Source organism: Poromitra crassiceps, assembly GCF_964638095.1.
Source record: "Poromitra crassiceps genome assembly, chromosome: 15".
Lineage (NCBI taxonomy): Eukaryota > Metazoa > Chordata > Actinopteri > Beryciformes > Melamphaidae > Poromitra > Poromitra crassiceps.
This window is the reverse complement of record NC_139634.1, coordinates 17,298,454-17,315,607: the sequence shown is the minus strand read 5'-3', so window position 1 is coordinate 17,315,607 and position 17,154 is coordinate 17,298,454. Positions and strand designations below refer to the sequence as shown.

At 45.6% G+C, this 17,154-nt stretch overlaps 2 protein-coding genes across 2 annotated transcripts; one reads left to right on the top strand and one right to left on the bottom strand.

Moving 5' to 3' along the window:
- The first annotated feature begins 31 nt into the window (after positions 1-31).
- tbc1d10c (TBC1 domain family, member 10C) lies at positions 32-10,670 on the top strand. Its single transcript, XM_083652126.1, has 10 exons — positions 32-146; positions 564-713; positions 2,832-2,931; positions 3,071-3,178; positions 3,586-3,692; positions 4,216-4,330; positions 5,165-5,230; positions 5,513-5,702; positions 6,485-6,642; positions 7,548-10,670. The coding sequence occupies exons 2-10, from the start codon at positions 568-570 to the stop codon at positions 10,242-10,244; spliced, it is 3,687 nt and encodes a 1,228-aa protein (XP_083508252.1). The 5' UTR covers positions 32-146; positions 564-567; the 3' UTR covers positions 10,245-10,670.
- Positions 10,671-10,673: 3 nt separating this feature from the next.
- On the bottom strand, positions 10,674-15,661 carry rad9a (RAD9 checkpoint clamp component A). The gene is made up of 12 exons (XM_083652127.1): positions 15,438-15,661; positions 15,227-15,297; positions 15,044-15,117; positions 14,899-14,947; positions 14,621-14,735; positions 14,355-14,454; positions 13,485-13,591; positions 12,973-13,079; positions 12,713-12,777; positions 12,486-12,584; positions 11,609-11,852; positions 10,674-10,806 (listed from the first exon to the last, which is right to left on the bottom strand). The coding sequence occupies exons 1-12, from the start codon at positions 15,469-15,471 to the stop codon at positions 10,693-10,695; spliced, it is 1,179 nt and encodes a 392-aa protein (XP_083508253.1). The 5' UTR covers positions 15,472-15,661; the 3' UTR covers positions 10,674-10,692.
- Between the last annotated feature and the right edge of the window lie 1,493 nt (positions 15,662-17,154).

Here is a 17,154-nt window from a genome sequence, read left to right as displayed (position 1 = left end):
GGGGAGCCTGAGTGAGTGTGTGTGTGTGTGTGTGTGAGAGAGAGAAAGGGCAAGTTCCTCTCTTCCTCTCCCATCAATTGAGGATCTAATACTTCAGTTCTTCAGAAAGCCAAACCGAGCGATCCATGTGGAGGGACATTTAGAAGGTATTTACAGTTCAGCATAACTAACTAAATTTCTGTATCGATGCTGTAGCTTACTCTTTTCTGGGTGCGGACGGTTAGGCTCATGGTTAGAGGAGAGGAAGTGGACTTGCTTTTACACTTCTGCTAAAACACTGAACCAGCAAATCTTAAAAGGCTGGCTTGAATTACAAACTGTATTGTTGTTATGTACTGCAGAACATTCCTCATTCAGCATCAATATACTTTACATAGCCTACTACTGCTAATAGAAAACCTTCAATATATTTCAGACAGAGCATTTTTAAGCAGAATAAGGTAGTGAACATGTATGAACCTGTTGTATGTGGGAGGCATTGTAAAGTGACAAATCTCTGACACATGAACATGACGATGGAGGGAGCAGGGTACACAGTCACATGTTTCCCTCTCCTCTCTCAGGAGGATGTCGAACCCGACCTGCCCGGTCCAGAGGAGCCTCAGTGAGGAGGACAGCTCTGGCTCGGAGGCCGGGTCAGAGGTCAGCGTCGAACCCGTGCCCACTGAGACCGATCGCTTTGGCTTCATTCTGACCAACGGATCCACGGCTGGGTGAGTAGATTCATGTATGTTCGCGGTGTTCTGTCAGCTTTCCTTCTCTTTTCATTGAGGCGTTTGTACTCGGCAGTTAAAGTGGTAGACAGACAGATGGATGCTGAGGTGAATGCTGAGAGTATTCCAGGCAGACCTTAAAAAGACAAAGTGTGTGTAATTTTGTCTGCAGATGAAGCCGTGTAAAATCAGGATATGAGACAACAGTTACAGTTTTAAGTCAGAAGTTTTAGGTTAAAGTCATTAAAACTCATTTTTAACCACTCAACAGATTTCATGTTAACAAACTCTAGTTTGGCAAGTCAGTTAGGACATTTACTTTGTGCATGACACAAGTAATTTTCCCAACAATTGTTTACAGACAGATTATTTAACTTATAATTCACTATATTACAATTCCAGTGGGGCCGGAGTTTACATACACTAAGCCCTCATTCACACAGGACGCCGAACGTAAGCAGAACTGAAGCTTGAAGCAGGCACAAGCTGAAAGTACGCCTTACCGTTCACACAAGACACCTTCTCTTTTCCTCTCAGCGCCTACTCTCGCGCCTTGAACCCGCCCACAACAACCCCCATTGACTTCATGCTTCATGGCTTCAGCGTCACGCTTGGAAATTCGGCTTCAGTTCTGCTTACATTCGGCGTCCTGTGTGAATGTAGGCTTAAGTTGACTGTGCCTTTAAATAGTTTGGATTCCAGAAAATTATGTCACGACTTTAGAAGCTTCTGATATGCTAATTGACATCATTTGAGTCAATTGGAGGTGTACCAATGGTTAGGTTTAGGGCAGGTTAGAATTAGTTTAAATGTAGAGATGAACGTACTTTGGCCTGAAAAGTGATGTCATCTTCTGATGCTATCTAGCCTATTTAGTGAAGTGCACCAGTCCCCCCCTGCAGTGACCCATGTGCTTTACAGTTGGGATGGTGTTCTTCAGCTTGCAAGCCTCCCCCCTTTTCCTCCAAGGCTCCAAACATAATCATCATTCATTATGGCCAAACAGTTCCATTTCTGTTTCATTAGCCCAGAGGACATTTCTCCAAAAATATCTTTGTCTCCATGTGCAGTCGCAGGCCGTAGTCTGGCCTTTTTTATGTCATTTTTGGAGCTTCCTTGCTGAGTGGCCTTTCAGGTTATGATTCTGTGGATATAGATACTTTTGTACCCATTTCCTCCAGCATCTTCACAAGGTCCTTTGCTATTTTCTGGGATTGATTTGCACTTTTCACGTCAAATTACGTTTAATTTCTAGGGTTAACCCTGAACCCTACCTAACTCTACCTGCCCACAGGTACACCTCCAATTGACTCTAATCATGTCAATTTAGCCTATCTGAAGCTTCTAAAAGCAATGACATCATTTTCTGGATGTTTCCAAGCTGTTTAAAGGCACACTCAAATTAATGTATGTAAACTTCTGACATAAAGTAGATGTCCTAACTGACTTGCCAAACTATTTTTTAACATGAAATATGTGCAGTAGTTAAAAAATAGTTTTAATGACTTCAACTTACATGTATGTAAACTTCCGACTTTAACTGTGCCTTCCACATTCATACTCTTGCCATTGATAACATCCTGGCCTGTTGTTGCCATGGAGACATGAGCACCACCGTCGTGTGGGTTTCCTGTTTCCTGTCTTGTTTTGGGGTGCTGCTTTCGCTCTGTGATGACACATAAAAATGCATGCAGCAACTCCGCACACTGACTCTGGCAATGGGTCAGAGATTAAACACTCGAATTTCTTATTAAGAATACAAATTGTGCAAAAACAACAGTTGAAATGCATCTGCATTAATCAGTTTTTTCCCCCTCGAAAGATGTGCCACATTCTTTACGTTTTGACTACTTCATTAGTGTTGTCTGGAGATTATGTCTTCTTCTTCTTTGTCTCCCTGCTTATACTCCCAGCACTTATAGCCTCAGGGGATTTATTAGATCACTGATGACATCACAATTGCTCGAGTGACATCACTGATGACATCCCAATCGTGACAGACACTGCCACCCACTTAGCCAATTTTAACTAAAGCTTTGTAAGCAAAGTAGCTTAAGTAGTTGATTTCCCCTATGTTCTAAATACTTACCTGGTATTTTGTGCTGCGTTTTGTGTCAGGAGTGTGGGCCCGCCCCCTGAAGTGGTCAGGCAGAGGGAGGCCAAGTGGATCAACATCATCAGCCAATGGGATCGCGTCTTGCTGAAGAATACCAACAAGGTAAATGGACCAACATCATTCAATGTGCCGTAAATCGACTTTCAAAGTGAATTAACTCCAACAAGAAATGTGATTCATACTGATGATGACAATAATGCCATAAAGTGACTTGTGAGACATGATATCACTTTTGACTCAGGTCAAAGGTCAGTGTCAGAAGGGCATCCCAGCCTCGCTCAGAGCTAAGTGCTGGCCACTGCTGTGCGGAGCCACTGACAGGATGAAGCACAACGAAGAGCGCTACCGGGTAAGACAGCCAACAGGAAACAGAGGCACCCATGAGAGCTGCAGTAAACGCATATGAATACAGATGTAATGAAGAGGAACTATCCAGTGATACGCATGGAGCGCACAATCATGTTGGGAGTTTTTAAAATGTTGTTGTTTTTATACCCCTGCTGACATTTGATAGTATGAAAGAGTGTCAGGTGGGATGAGATTTAATAAAGGCAGACTTGGTGTCAAGGATTTCTACCATGGAGCATAACGTCTGTCACCGTGACAGAGCTACAGTAGCTTCTCTGTGTGTGTGTGTGTGTGTGTGTGTGTGTGTGTGTGTGTGGGTGTGTATGTGTGTGTGCGTGGGTGTGTGTGTATGTGTGTGCGTGGGTGTGTGTGTGTGTGTGTGTGTGTGTGTGTGTGTGTGTGTGTCAGTCTCTGGACTCACAGCCCGCCCTGCAGAGCTGGGTGGACGTGATAGAGAGAGACCTGGACCGACAGTTCCCCTTCCATGAGATGTTCCTCTCCAGGGATGGACACGGGTAGGAAACATCATCTTTCTACTTTGTTCATTTTTTCTTCTTCATGTCTTTCTATCACAGAATGAAAAAAACAACATGTTAGTTATGAAGACTAATTCATAGTCAATTTGGTTATTCGGGCTGCAACTAGCGATTATTTTCATTGTCACAATGTCACATCACAATTAATCTGTCGATTATTTTCTCAAATAATTGACTAGTTGTTTAGTGAATAAAATGTCAGAAAATGGTGAAATGGCCTCAAATGTCTTGTTTTGTCCACAACCCAAAGTACCCAGTTTACTGTCATAGAGGAGTAAAGAAACCAGAAAATATTCATATTTGAGGAGCTGGAATCACAGCATTTTGGGGGGGGGGGGATACAAAATAATTGATTGTCAAGTTGGTGATTAATTTAATAGTTGACTAACTAATCGGTTAATCAGCTCTAAAGGTCATTACTGTCTAAATGTGTGATCCGTTTCAATTATTACTGTGGTTTCTGTGTGTGCGTGTGCGTGTGTGTGTGTGCGCGTGTGTGTAGGCAGCGTGGTTTGTTCCGGGTGCTGAAGGCCTACACTCAGTACCAGCCAGAGTTGGGCTACTGCCAGGCGCAGGGGCCCGTGGCCGCCGTGCTGCTCATGAACATGCCCGCTGAGGTACGGGTCAATACTCATGAACATGCCCGCTGAGGTACGGGTCAATACTCATGAACATGCCCGCTGAGGTACGGGTCAATACTCATGAACATGCCCGCTGAGGTACGGGTCAATACTCATAAACATGCCCGCTGAGGTACGGGTCAATACTCATAAACATGCCCGCTGAGGTACGGGTGGACTGCTCACCCTGCTTTGAGGAGCTGCCAACACAACTACAAGAACTCAAAATGCTTTGAGAGGCTTTCCACCCTGCAGAGAATAAAATGACAGGCGAAAACACTCCTCAGTATATCAGCCTATTCACTGTTCATGGCAGCTATGGTTTCCTTTGGGATGTTGATTATTATTTTCTACCTTTCAGTTCTTCTAGCTACTATGATCAGTGTCAGGATATGTCTTATCCCATGTGCAATTAGCCCATGAATCTCCAGGTGCAATGTCACTCTGTCTCTGCACGATACACTTATACAGAGGTTTGCGTTATAAACTTTCTAATTAGAAATTGTATCATAATCTATTATTACCTGTGTTAAAATGACAGACAGCCTTTAGACTTCAGTAAAAGCTGGAAAATATTTGGTTACAGCGACCACTGTGTACTGCCTACAGCAAGCTAACATGGCCTAGTTATGCGTGTTGTTTTTAGCTTTTAACACATTGCATACTGATGCTCTGTATCCAATGTGAGGCCAACACCTTGTTTTGACAAGCAAGGTGTGGACTGTAGTGACAATGGTCTAAAAATGACTATATGAGCCATGGTGGCATCCGATATTCACCTAATGTCTTACCTGTTTTATCTGTTATCTCACCTCATGTGACCTCTGCCAGGAGGCTTTCTGGTGCCTGGTGCAGATCAGTGAGCAGTACCTGCCTGGATACTACAGCCCCCTGCTGGTGAGAACATGTTCCTGCATGTAATATAGACACTCTCTATCTCTATCTCAGTCTCTAACCTCTTTAGCTTGTCCTACACAGGAGAATGAGTGTATGAGCTACACACAGCTTGCCTGCTATGACATCTTTTACCAGATACTTTAGAATTTTCTAAGTCTGCTCTTAACCATGCATTAACATCTCTATAGCAAACGTCTAGAGATTTAAAAAGGCACACACAAAAAATCACCTGTTTATAGAAAACATGAAGACAGCCTAGATCTGTTTTCTCCTGGACTGTAGGAGGGTGTCCTGTTCGATGCGGCCATGCTGATCTGGGTGTTGAAGCGGGCGTGTCCTGCCGCCCACAAACACCTGCAGCGCCACGGGGTCGAGCCCCTAATGTTCGCCACCGACTGGCTGATGTGTCTGTTCACACGCCACCTGCCCTTCAACACGCTGCTCCGAGTCTGGGACCTCTTCTTCTGCTACGGTACGCCCTGCACAGAGGATGAGTCATACAAATAAACTCACAAGAATGACTGCAACCAAATATTTTCTATAGAGTATGTGAGGCAACAAAAAAAAATAGAAGTGGTTGCTGAATCAATGCATGGTATAGTGTTTGGTGACACTTTGTTTAGGTTTCCTAAATCTCACGCTGTAATATTATTCGATAATTCTGTTAGGTGTCAAATGTAAGGTAATGAATTTAAGGGGAGGCATTACAGGTAATCAGGGAAAAATCAATTCCTTTCATCCTATCAGAATGGATTTTCATAGATTGACATAAATACTTTGTGTTAGGGCTGGCCAATATATCACTATTATGTTGTTATATTGATATGATGATATGAGACTAGATATCGTCTTAGAGTTTGGATATCGTGATATGGCACAAGTGTTGTCTTTTCCTGGTTTTAAAGGCTGCATAACAGTAAAGTGATGTAATTCTCTGAACTCACCAGCCTGTTCAAGCTGTTCTATTATTTGCCTTTACTCACTTAATCATTATATCCGCATTACTGATGATTTATCAAAAATCTCTTGGTGTAAATATTTTGTGAAAGCACCAATATTCACCCCTACAATATATTGTTGCAATATCGATATCAAATATATATATCGATTTTGTCCATATCGCCCAGCCCTACTTTGTGTCCCTCTCCCCCCGCTCCCTTCCACCAGTTATATCCTTACTGTGTAGAAGTCCTGCGTTGTGTACCGCAGCTTACCCCTCTCTCTGTCCCACCTCCACCCCCCCGTGCTGTGCAGGGGTGCGGGTGCTATTCCAGGTGGCGGTGGTGCTGGTGCGTCGGGTGCTGGGCCGGTCCGAGCAGAGGCAGGAGTGCCAGGGCCAGATGGAGACTCTGGAGAGGCTGAGGGGCGTCAGGGAAAAGGTGCAGCAGGAAGATGACACCTTCATAACAGAGGTAAGAAGGGAACACACGACCAGTGAAAGTCTGGTTTGTAAGCTGCCAGTTACTTCACACTGGATGAAGCTGAACTACAGCTTCTCTCAAGAGAAAAAAGTTCCATAGAAAAAGAAACTCAAACTGCTTAGTAAAAATTATATTTATATCCGCATGGTCATACAATCTACTCACTGCAAAAAAAATACCACTTCACAAAAATCACAATGTTCTCTGTTTAAAATGCCCACACTCTGACACACAGCTGCCTGAAACTAGAGTTGGATATAAACAAAAAACCATATACCCCAATGTGGGTTCATCATCACAGGAAGAGGTACAAAGAGTCTATGTATGAAATCACACATCACTACATTGCCTGGGCCCAGACCTTCGAATCGGCCCACTCCACCGAGTTGACAGCTTCTGTTCTGGCATCGTACCAGCAACAGCGGGTTCCTCCTTCTGAAGAAGGAAATGTGTGTAACGAGTTGACAATTCAGTCTCTCATCTCTCATCTCTCACCACTCTTACATCTTCACACCTGTCTGTGAGATGCTACAGTCTGGGAAAGTTAACACTGTTGTATTTAAACTTCACTTAAAGACATAAAGGGTCTTTTCAACATCCAACTTATTTATTTATAAAAAAAAATAGTTTGTAGTTGTAGACAAAAAGTAATAATAAATGACTAAAACCACACATATTAATACAGAAATTTGTGTAATGGTGAATTTGGAAAGAATTACCCTGCAGAATCACCTTTTTGTAGATCTAGCATACTATGACATACTTGTGCTATTGTCACTCTGTGATGTTACGTAGCTACATTTGTATATGTGTTGCTGTGTAGGTACTACACTAATTATTTTAATAAAACGTGTATAAAATTACTATGACACTAGTATTTTCCCTTTTCTCCTCAGGTGTGTTCAGTGCAGCTGTCTGGAAAAGATTTGCAGAAACAGGAAGAAAAGGAGTTAGAGAAGTGGAGGAAAGAGCGACCCACATCCACCTTTGACCCCAGAGGTCGTTGCTATGGATACCGGATGGCGTGGGCGAGGGCCCGGCAGGAGCAGGAGGAACGGGACAGGATGGAGAGACAGAAAGGGAACCTGTCCCTCCCTTTCGCCCGCTCCGTCTCCACTCTCTCCCTCTCTCCCAGCGCCCTCGGCAAGCGCTGGAGGAAAGGGGGCAAGGGCAACGCGGGCGAATTGGAAGGCGGCGGCGGCGGCGGCGGCGGCGGCGCTCGAGTTGTGAGGCATCAGTCCATGGGAGCGAAGGAGAGGGGATGGGAAAGCTGGGACGATTTCAACTTAAAGAAGGTGCAGTGCGTCGAGGAGGAAGAGGACAAGGCTTCAGAGGAACACAGAAAACAGAACGAGCCTAAACTGACGGGACAAATTGAACAGAAAGAGCTTTCTGCCAAACCCGAAGAGCTGGCTGAGGAGCACGACGTACCGACACGGCACCTACAAGTAGAGACTGAACATGCAGAACCGAGAAAGGATGAAAAAGAGGAAAGCGAACCCAGAGGGACAGAGGAGAGCCAATGTCCGGCCGAAGTGCCACCACGACGGACGGAAAATTCAGCCGAAGAAGAGGGATCTGTGGAGAAAGAACCGACCCAAGATCCAGTCGGTCAGGGAGAGGAGATGGACTCTAACAGCCAATCACAAGGCCCACAGAGGACACAGGACACAGAGGATGAGGCGGTACAACAGGTGGCAGACACTGAGCCTGTGGCGGCAATGGAGGAGAAACGGACTGAGAAAAAGTCAGACCTTGATATAGATACAAACACAGATGTAGAGATGCAAGCAATGGTAGACATAAGTGAAGAGCTGATGACACAGGCTGATATGAAAACAGAGGAGGAGACAGAAATGGAAAATATCCAACATGTAAAGATGGACACAGTTAGGATAGAGAGTGAGCTACAAAGTCCAGGCTCACAGACAGACACAGATGCGGAAGCACTAACTGTCAAAAATCCAGATTCTGCAATAGAGACTAAGATGCAACGAGAGCCAGGTGAAATCACACAGGCAGATAGAGGCTCACAGGCGTTTGAGGTAAGAAACCAGGACACTGAGCAATTAGCAGAAATGAAAGCAGAGTCCCACACCCAGACAGATACAGATGTACCTCCAGACACACAGGAAAAGGTGGTGTTGACTACTGGAACACAGGAGGAACCGGAGACTGACGCACAAGCAGAACAAGACTTAGATTTACACAAAGATGGATTGTCTCCCGAAGCGACAAAGGCAGCGGCAGAAACGGCGTCTTTAACTGAATGCATTGTGCAAAAAGAAGAAAGCGACTTAGTAGTTCTCGTGGTTATGGAATCCATGATAACATTGGTATGCACGGACACTAATTCAGAAGTATCGGTTGCAGAATCAACAATGGAAGCAGACAGAGCGTTTGCTGAATGTTCAGAGAAAGAGTGTGAGATAGTAGCAGTCGAACCTACACAGACGGAGAAAGAAGAAGTGGCTTTAGCTGCACAGACACAGGCAGAGGAATACATTACTATCTGCAACCAAACACAAGAAGCGGAAACAGCGACAGAAACTCAGACACGTCCGGAGACCACAGAGCCCGTAACACCCCCAGAGAAGACAGAGACTTCAACACAGCTACAAGCACCAAGGAGTCAGATCACCATCAGTCCTGTGGAGGAGGAAGAAAGGAAGGCAAGTGTTAAAGAAGAGGTGGAGAGAGCAGAGGATCTTTTCCTGTCTTCCCCTCGCCAAAGTGTTTTACCTAGCATAGCTCAACCTGTGCATGAAGAGGAGTGTTGCACAACAGGCACTCCACATACTGCCAGCACCTCACACCTGCAAAACAAAGATGATTCTCACCTTCCAGCAGTCCAGGTTGAGCTGACCCAAGCCGCCAGGCATCGCATCAGCAGCACATCCTCTGGCGATTTCCGCGTCCGCAAGTCGTCCAGCTCCCGTGGGTCCAGGTTAGCTCGCAGGCTCTCCGAGGATCTCTTCACCGCCCCCCAGCTACCGGGCCAATCGCCATCCATCGCCGCTGACCCAGACCAAACTGAACACACCGCGTCGCCATCTCATCCTGGGGTGACGACCTCCAACCAAACTGGCCTTGACGCGACTCAATCCGGAGCATCTTCACATCAGAGTAACCAGGGAGAAACGGTGTCACTGTCCAAAGAAGTGACTGCCAGCACCGAGGGGGCGAACCAGGGGCAGAGGCCACCGGCCGACACCCCGAAACGCTTCGGTCTCTTCCGCAGACTGAGAGGAGAGCAGCCTAATAAGGGGGCGTCCAAAATGCAGGTGCCCAAAATCCTGATTCAGGACTTCAGCGACGGGGTGGGGAAGGCCAGCCCGATCGAGGACGGGGAGGAGAACCTGAGCTCCAGGCAGAGGAGGAGGAGACGGAGGGAGCGCGAGAGGATGGAGAAAGAGGAGGAGAAGCAGAGAAAGAAGAGGGAGAAGGAGCTGGAGAGAGAGAGGGAGCGGGAGAGGAGGAAGCCACAGACCAAGGGGAAGAGAGACAAGGGCAGCGGTGACGGCGATCCTCCAGGAAACAGCGGCTCACAGACTCTGAGACACTCCGCTCCTTACGCTGAAACTTACTTCTAACAGACAAAGCTTGGTTACTTGAACTTGAACTTTTTGGGATGTAAATAAAACAGTTCTATTTTCAGACTTTCAAAAAATACGTTTGTTTTATTTTTGGGGCGGGGGGCTGTGCACTGCAACTTGATCACACACCGGAATGGTTCTGAGCCAAAAAACAAACAGCAAGTGCTTCTAGTCCAATTTCTCATAATTCCAAGAAGTCCACCACATAATCATTATAATCTAATAATAAAACACTGTTCCATACTGTATACTCACTCCCCTTGTATATTTCTCCCATGTAAAAAAAAATGCTTCACAACAAAAACACTTGAAAATAAATGCAGAACAAGGGATTCAAGGTGTCCATTTGTGTAGTTGTAAGTGCTCCACAGGCCACATGTGAAAGTCATACACACACTGTATTTCAGTTCACTCTGTTTCTCTCCTCTAGTCCATCAATAAATCATCACTGCGACTGCGCGTCGTCCTCACTGTCGCTGGCGAGCACTTCCTGACCTGTCACTGTCTGATTGCTCATCTGAGACGTGGGAAACACCGATCCGAACAACAAGGAGCAGAACTGTGAGAGAATGCAAAGAAGGAAAGAAACAGATGCATTAAAAAATTTGAAACAAGCTGCGTTCCTAGTACATTTTCTATTAAAAAATGCCACACTTTTTCCCAGACCATAGTTTATTTTGAAGATTTTGTCTGGTGTTCAATAAGATTTAGGCAGATAGACATCTTGCCCCTGGTTGAGGCGATGTCTCGTCATAGACGCTGGGTTAGCTGGCTCAGCCTGGCTGGGGGCGTGGTTAGGGTGGGGTAAATCCCACGTTCTATCCATTCAGCAAAGTTAGAATTTAGCTGATAGCCCAGCCCAGGCAGACACGATCGGGGATTTAACCACCGCAGTAAACTCACATCTGAGCAGACGTCTGCTGTTCTGCTCTAGAACCCCCAAACCTGTAGTTTAGAGCCGCAGCACCGTCCTTTGGTGAGTCAGCCCATTGAGATATATCGGCGGTTTTACCCCACTCGAGCGCCAGCCGTATAACATTTTGCGGGCGTTCCCACACATGCCGACTCTATAGGTCATAACATCACTGTATAGATGAAGATTGTTCTTCACAGCCACAAATATCAGAAAATGTGAGAAGATTGGCAGAGTTCCTACACAGTTTCCATTTTAAATATACAATTTATTTTTCCAGACTCTATGTTCTTGACTGGATTTGATTTTGGTTGGTATTTTGATATAATGCATGCTGGCAGCGGCTGGGTAATAAGAGCATTTGAACATTATTGTAACATCCACACAATACACAAATTTAATACACTCTGAGTAAGATGCTGGTCCTGTAATGAAAACCAAGCCATACCTTTTTATTTGGTGGTTTTCCTGTATCGCTTCCCGTCTCCTCTTCCTCCTCCTCCTCTTCGCTGTGTGTTCGACTCCTGTGATTGGCTACGGCGGGTTGGTTTAAATACGCATGATTAGCCATGGGGGGCGTAGGCGGACTCGCAGCCAGGGGACAAGGCGCAACGCTGGTATCCATGGCGATGAGGTAGGAGTCTATGTCGTCGTTCATGAAGTCATCAGGAGGGGGCGGTGGTGTGCATGCTCTGAGGGGCGGAGGAGAGTACCGGGATCGTGAGTAAGAGAGAAAAAAAATCTAATTACGTCTCCCTGATCTGTCCCTCCCTCTGGCACCACCTCAAAAATCTGGGGAATGCATTTTGAGGTTCGGAAATGAAAGTAAAAACTGTCATACTTTCTAACAAAGTATTCACACACTCATACAGTCAGAATACAGGAGCTTCAATGTAGGAGACCAATTTGCCCTAACAAACATTTACAAAATCAATGGCAAGAGTAGACAGGTCCCCCAAAAACGATGCAGTCCACTTCACTACCCATCAGTAGAAACTGTTCACTTGCTTTGATCTGTGATTGTGTAATATTGAAAATGCCGCAATGCATCAGTGAGATCCATCATTTACTCAAGTTTTGCCAAAATCTGTTTAACCGTGTCTGAATTATCCCTGGAACAAACAAATTAAGTTATGAACAAACCAAAGGAGACTGATTATCAGTAAAAAATGTATGTTAAAATTTTATGTTATGTTCTCTGAGCATCTGCCTGTGTGAACTGTCTGTTCATACAGGCAAGTAAAAGCCCACAACATAAAAAGACAGCATGCTAAAGCATTTCACTAATTTAATCTGGGTTTTAATCTGGCTTGAGGGCTTGTTACCGTTTGCTGTTGTTTTTCCGGAGGCTGTGATCATCAGAAAGTGTGGCCAGCACAAAGTTCACGTCCAGCACATTGTCTGTTACTGACAGCACCATAGGACTGACACACACACACACACACACACACACACACACACACACACACACAAACAGTAGTATACGTCATTACACAATGTGGACAATACTGATCGTGATCAACAAACGTCATCTGTGTGTGAGCATCCTTACCTGCCTGGCTCATCAAAGTACATAGAGATAGGAAGACCGGTGGACTCTGCAAACACCAATAGACCCTACAGAGAAGATGGAAACAATGCAACCTACTTAACAAACTTTCCAACCGCAGCAAACAGACTATTAGCTGCATCCATCTCTCCCCGTGCATTCAAAGGACTACTTTCCATCTGTGGCCCATTTCCCAACTCCCTCGCTCCTTCCTAACCCCTGTGTTGTTCTTAGTCTCTCGGCCCTCCCTCCCTCTGTCTCACCCGTAGCTCCTTCAGACAGAAGGTGATGCTGTTGTGGACTTGGACGGCAAAGTGTTCAAACTCATCTGAAGCCAGACACAGCTCTGTCAGCACGGCTTTGCACTGCTCTGAGAGGGAGAGAGAGAGAAAGAGGTAGAGAGACAAAGAAAGCAAAAGGAAAATAGGATGGAGGTAAAGAGTGGAGGGGTGGAGAAAGCAGAGACAGAGGAAGGTAAAGTACCCCCCCCTACAAAGTGATTCACAAAGCTAGCTTTTAATCTGGTTAGAGAAAGATTTATAAGCTCGGAGGCCGCTGAGATGTGTGGCGTGTGCAAAAGGTGCCGCAACTCAAAATCATTAAGACGTCCCAGATTTCTTTTGTACGTTCAGTGTAGCTCCCTAAACAAGTTCATACACTGTATGATTTTCAATAAGTATTTTTGCCTGTTTGCAGTAGTTGATAGGAACAGAATGCTGGCGATAGCAGTAGACTAACCAGAGATGTGTGAAGAAAGAAAGGAAAACGTATTCACCCGCTTCTTCCTCCACGTGGTTCCTGAACCAGACTCGCTCATCGCTCAAAGACACGGTCACTTCTTCCAGAGACGGAGGGAAGTGCAGCACCGTGTCCACCAGCACCCTGGAGAGAACCAAGGAAAGCAAGATGCAAGATTATGAGTACGATGGTTAGACTTTTTTTTTTATGATATATCGACTATCGAGCCGATATTGGCCTTCTATTAAATACTGGATCAGTCAGTCAGTGCCTCCACTGCTGACAGGCTACGGTTATATATAAAATAGTATGTAAAACTATTGTATAATAAAACTATACTGTATAATGTATCCCCCCCCCCCTTATTTTTCATTGACATGAATAGTTCATGTATTGCCGTTTCTCCTGCCTTATTGAGCTGCTAACACTAAAACATGCATTAGTCTGGGTTTCAAAGGAGAGTTTAGAGATGATTGTCTAATGGTGTTTTCCACCCTGACGAGAATATAATTCTGGATGAAACGGTGAAGACTGATATTGAATATCAATAGCAGCTATTGACATTAGCCTTCAAAAATGTATTACGAGTACAATCGAGGAAAATGGGAATATGAAAACGTGGGAAAACCAGATGTGAGTATGACAGGGAGATTAGTCAAAGAGAGAGAGAGACTGATACCCTTTGCGTGGGATCCCAGGCACCTTATGCGGCTGGTAATCACATAATATTGAATATCAATAATATATGTATGTTTTTTCTTTTCTTTTATGTGTCTGAGCGTGTTCGTTTGACTTGTCTGTTCATTGTTGTGAAAAATTGAAAATAAAATATTGGAAAAAAAGAAGAGAGAGAGACTGATGGGCTGCATTTGCTACTGATGACAGGAAGTAGCCAGACGTCACAGACCTGGGCTGGGCTTGCAGTGTGTTGGCACAGCTGTCCTTATCAAACACCGCCTGTAAGCTCTCACTGTCCTGGAAAGACAGGTTATGTGTCTTCAGCAGGCCTGCAGAAGACACATGCACCCACATACGCAACCACACAGATATGCACAAGGCCTGTTAGAGAAATATGATGCCGTGAATAAGAATGTGCCAATTTCATAGTCTCAGTAACTCTTCCAATAAAACTTATCCATTGAGACCATAACGAGCCAAGTGGAAAGTCCATACCATATTTACAGTGCAGGGTGAAGGTGAGGCGGTCCTTCTGTGTGTCCAGCTCTATGTGACATTTCTCCACTGTCTTCTCCAGAGAGGCCAGGGACCTGAACACTGCCTGCACACTCTGACTCACACAGGCAGGGAGAGATGAAAATAGTAAATACACATGAGAAAAGCATTGTGTGTATTTAATAAAATCTAAGTGTTAAAACTAAAGAAGAGAAAAGCATTATGTGAGAGGTAGAAAAGATATAAACTGATAAAGGAACCCCTGCTCCTCCTCACACCTTAATTGCCATCTTGCAGCGAAAGGCATGCCCACCGGAAACGGTGTACCTGAACAAGAATTAGGGGAGCTTGTTATGGGGGTATGGAAAAAACACACACAAAATATGTTATGTACATAAGCGAACACACACACAATGTACCTACCTGCTGAAGAAGAGAGGTGCGAAGAGGAAGCATGCATACGCCGATCGAGAGGAGTTCACAGATCTCAGAGCCAGCTGCAAAAACCAAAACACAGACAGATGCAAACATGTCTCCTCTTAGAAAACAAGACAGCATGCATAAACTGGGAGCAATTGATCACAGTATCACAACAACACAGCTCACCCCATCCCCCTGTGGCTCCAGGTACAGCTCGTCCCCTATCCTGGACAGGGAGTGGATTGCTTTGGCCAGCACTGGGCGGAACACACAGTCACAGACACAGACACACACAGATTCATCACCTGCAGTTTTCAGGGTTGAGTTTACCCTGCTAGCCGAGCGCCCGACTAGCAGGGTAAGATTGAGTAAGCAAAAATGTTAACACTAACGTTACCTTTCACATTTCCACCAGTCACAACGCAGTCCATTTTCGCCCTTTGCGTGTTTGACAGCTATAACGTTACTAATTTCGTTAGCAAGCTAGCTGCTCCTACTACAGTCGGACCGGAGCAGTTGTAACAGTTTGCGCACCAAGCTGAGATCCTTAAAGCAGCGTAAACATGTTGTTATGGTGTTATTTTAATGGTTTAAGCTAGATTCTGGACCTCCATACCAATCAAAAACGTCACCGCTGGGAGTTGTTGTTTACGCCGCCATAACACACTTCCGCATTTCCGACCAATCAGAGGCACACCAAGTCTGACGCGCGGATCTTGAAATAGCTAGCTAGCTTCTTTTTCTTACACTATTTTTTCTGCTGTGAAGACATGATCCGAGTAAACTCCTGTATGGACTTACAAAAACGTATCTGATGGGGGTGAGTAGTTGTTTGGTGAACTATTCCTTTCATTGGCTTATTTGAAGGCTGGATGTCTCGTTTTGTGGTGATTCTGGATAGCGTAGACGTTTCCTACTGTAAAAGTTAACGTTATGGCTAATGATAACCAATGGGTGAATGCTGCCTGGAACCCGCCGTTCCATATTGGCCAGATGCCATATTGGCCAGATGCCAATATATCAGTGAGAATGGTACCTGGAACCCGCGTTTCGTACTGGCCAGACGCTGCTGACGTCAAATATGACGTCACGCGGGTGGATGCCATATTGGCCAGATGCCAATATGACGTCAGTGAGAATGGTGCCTGGAACCCGCATTTCGTACTGGCCAGACGCCGCTGACGTCAAATATGACGTCACAATGACTATGACGCGGGCGGGCCGTAGCATATATAAGCGCTACTTGTCGCCCAGCTGTTTATCTTGCTTTATCTCTGAGTACCATAGTTATACAGCATTGAAAGCGACGATGGAAGAATCACACATTTCACACGGAAATGATGGCACCCGTGCCTACACAGGAGTGACAGGAGGCATTCAGGGACTACAACCTCACGCCAAGGCCAACTCTGCAGGCCAGCAAAGCACCCCCATCATTCAGCATGCCCCGACACCTAGCGACCGGGTGGTCGGACAAGGTGCAGGGGGAGACCAGATCGTCCCAGCACCCAGATACACACTGCGGCCACGTCAACTGTCTCAGACCGCAGTGACGACCTCTCCTGTGGACCTGTCTGACTCTGAGACTGACACTCTGAGTGATGAGAGTGGATGTGAGAGTGATGATGCATGGAGCGATGATCCAACAATCAAGAGGGAAAACCGGCGTGCAAGCAACAGATGGGCAGTGCTTGCATATCGCCAGAGGAAAAAGGCTCAACTGCCTCAGGGCAAGCCTGGCCCAACAAGGAAGAGGGAACGCCAGTTAGCGCCATGGGCTGATGATGACCCAACAATCAAGGGTGAAGACCGGCGTGCAAGGAACAGATGTGCAGTCCGTGAGTATCGCCAGAGGAAAAAGGCTAACGCCGGGATTGCACTGGTTGCAGTAGGTCTACTGCCTCAGGGCAAGCCTAGCCCTAGCCTAGCTGGCCCAACAACGAAGATGGAACGCCGGCTAGCAAGAAATAAAGAGGGCAGGCCTGCTGACCCAACAACGAAGAGGGAAACCCGGTTAGCAAGAAACAAAGAGGCAGCCCGTGAATGTCGCCGGAAGAGAAATGACTATATGCAATGTATGCAAAAACGCATCGCTTTGCTAGAGGAGGAGAACA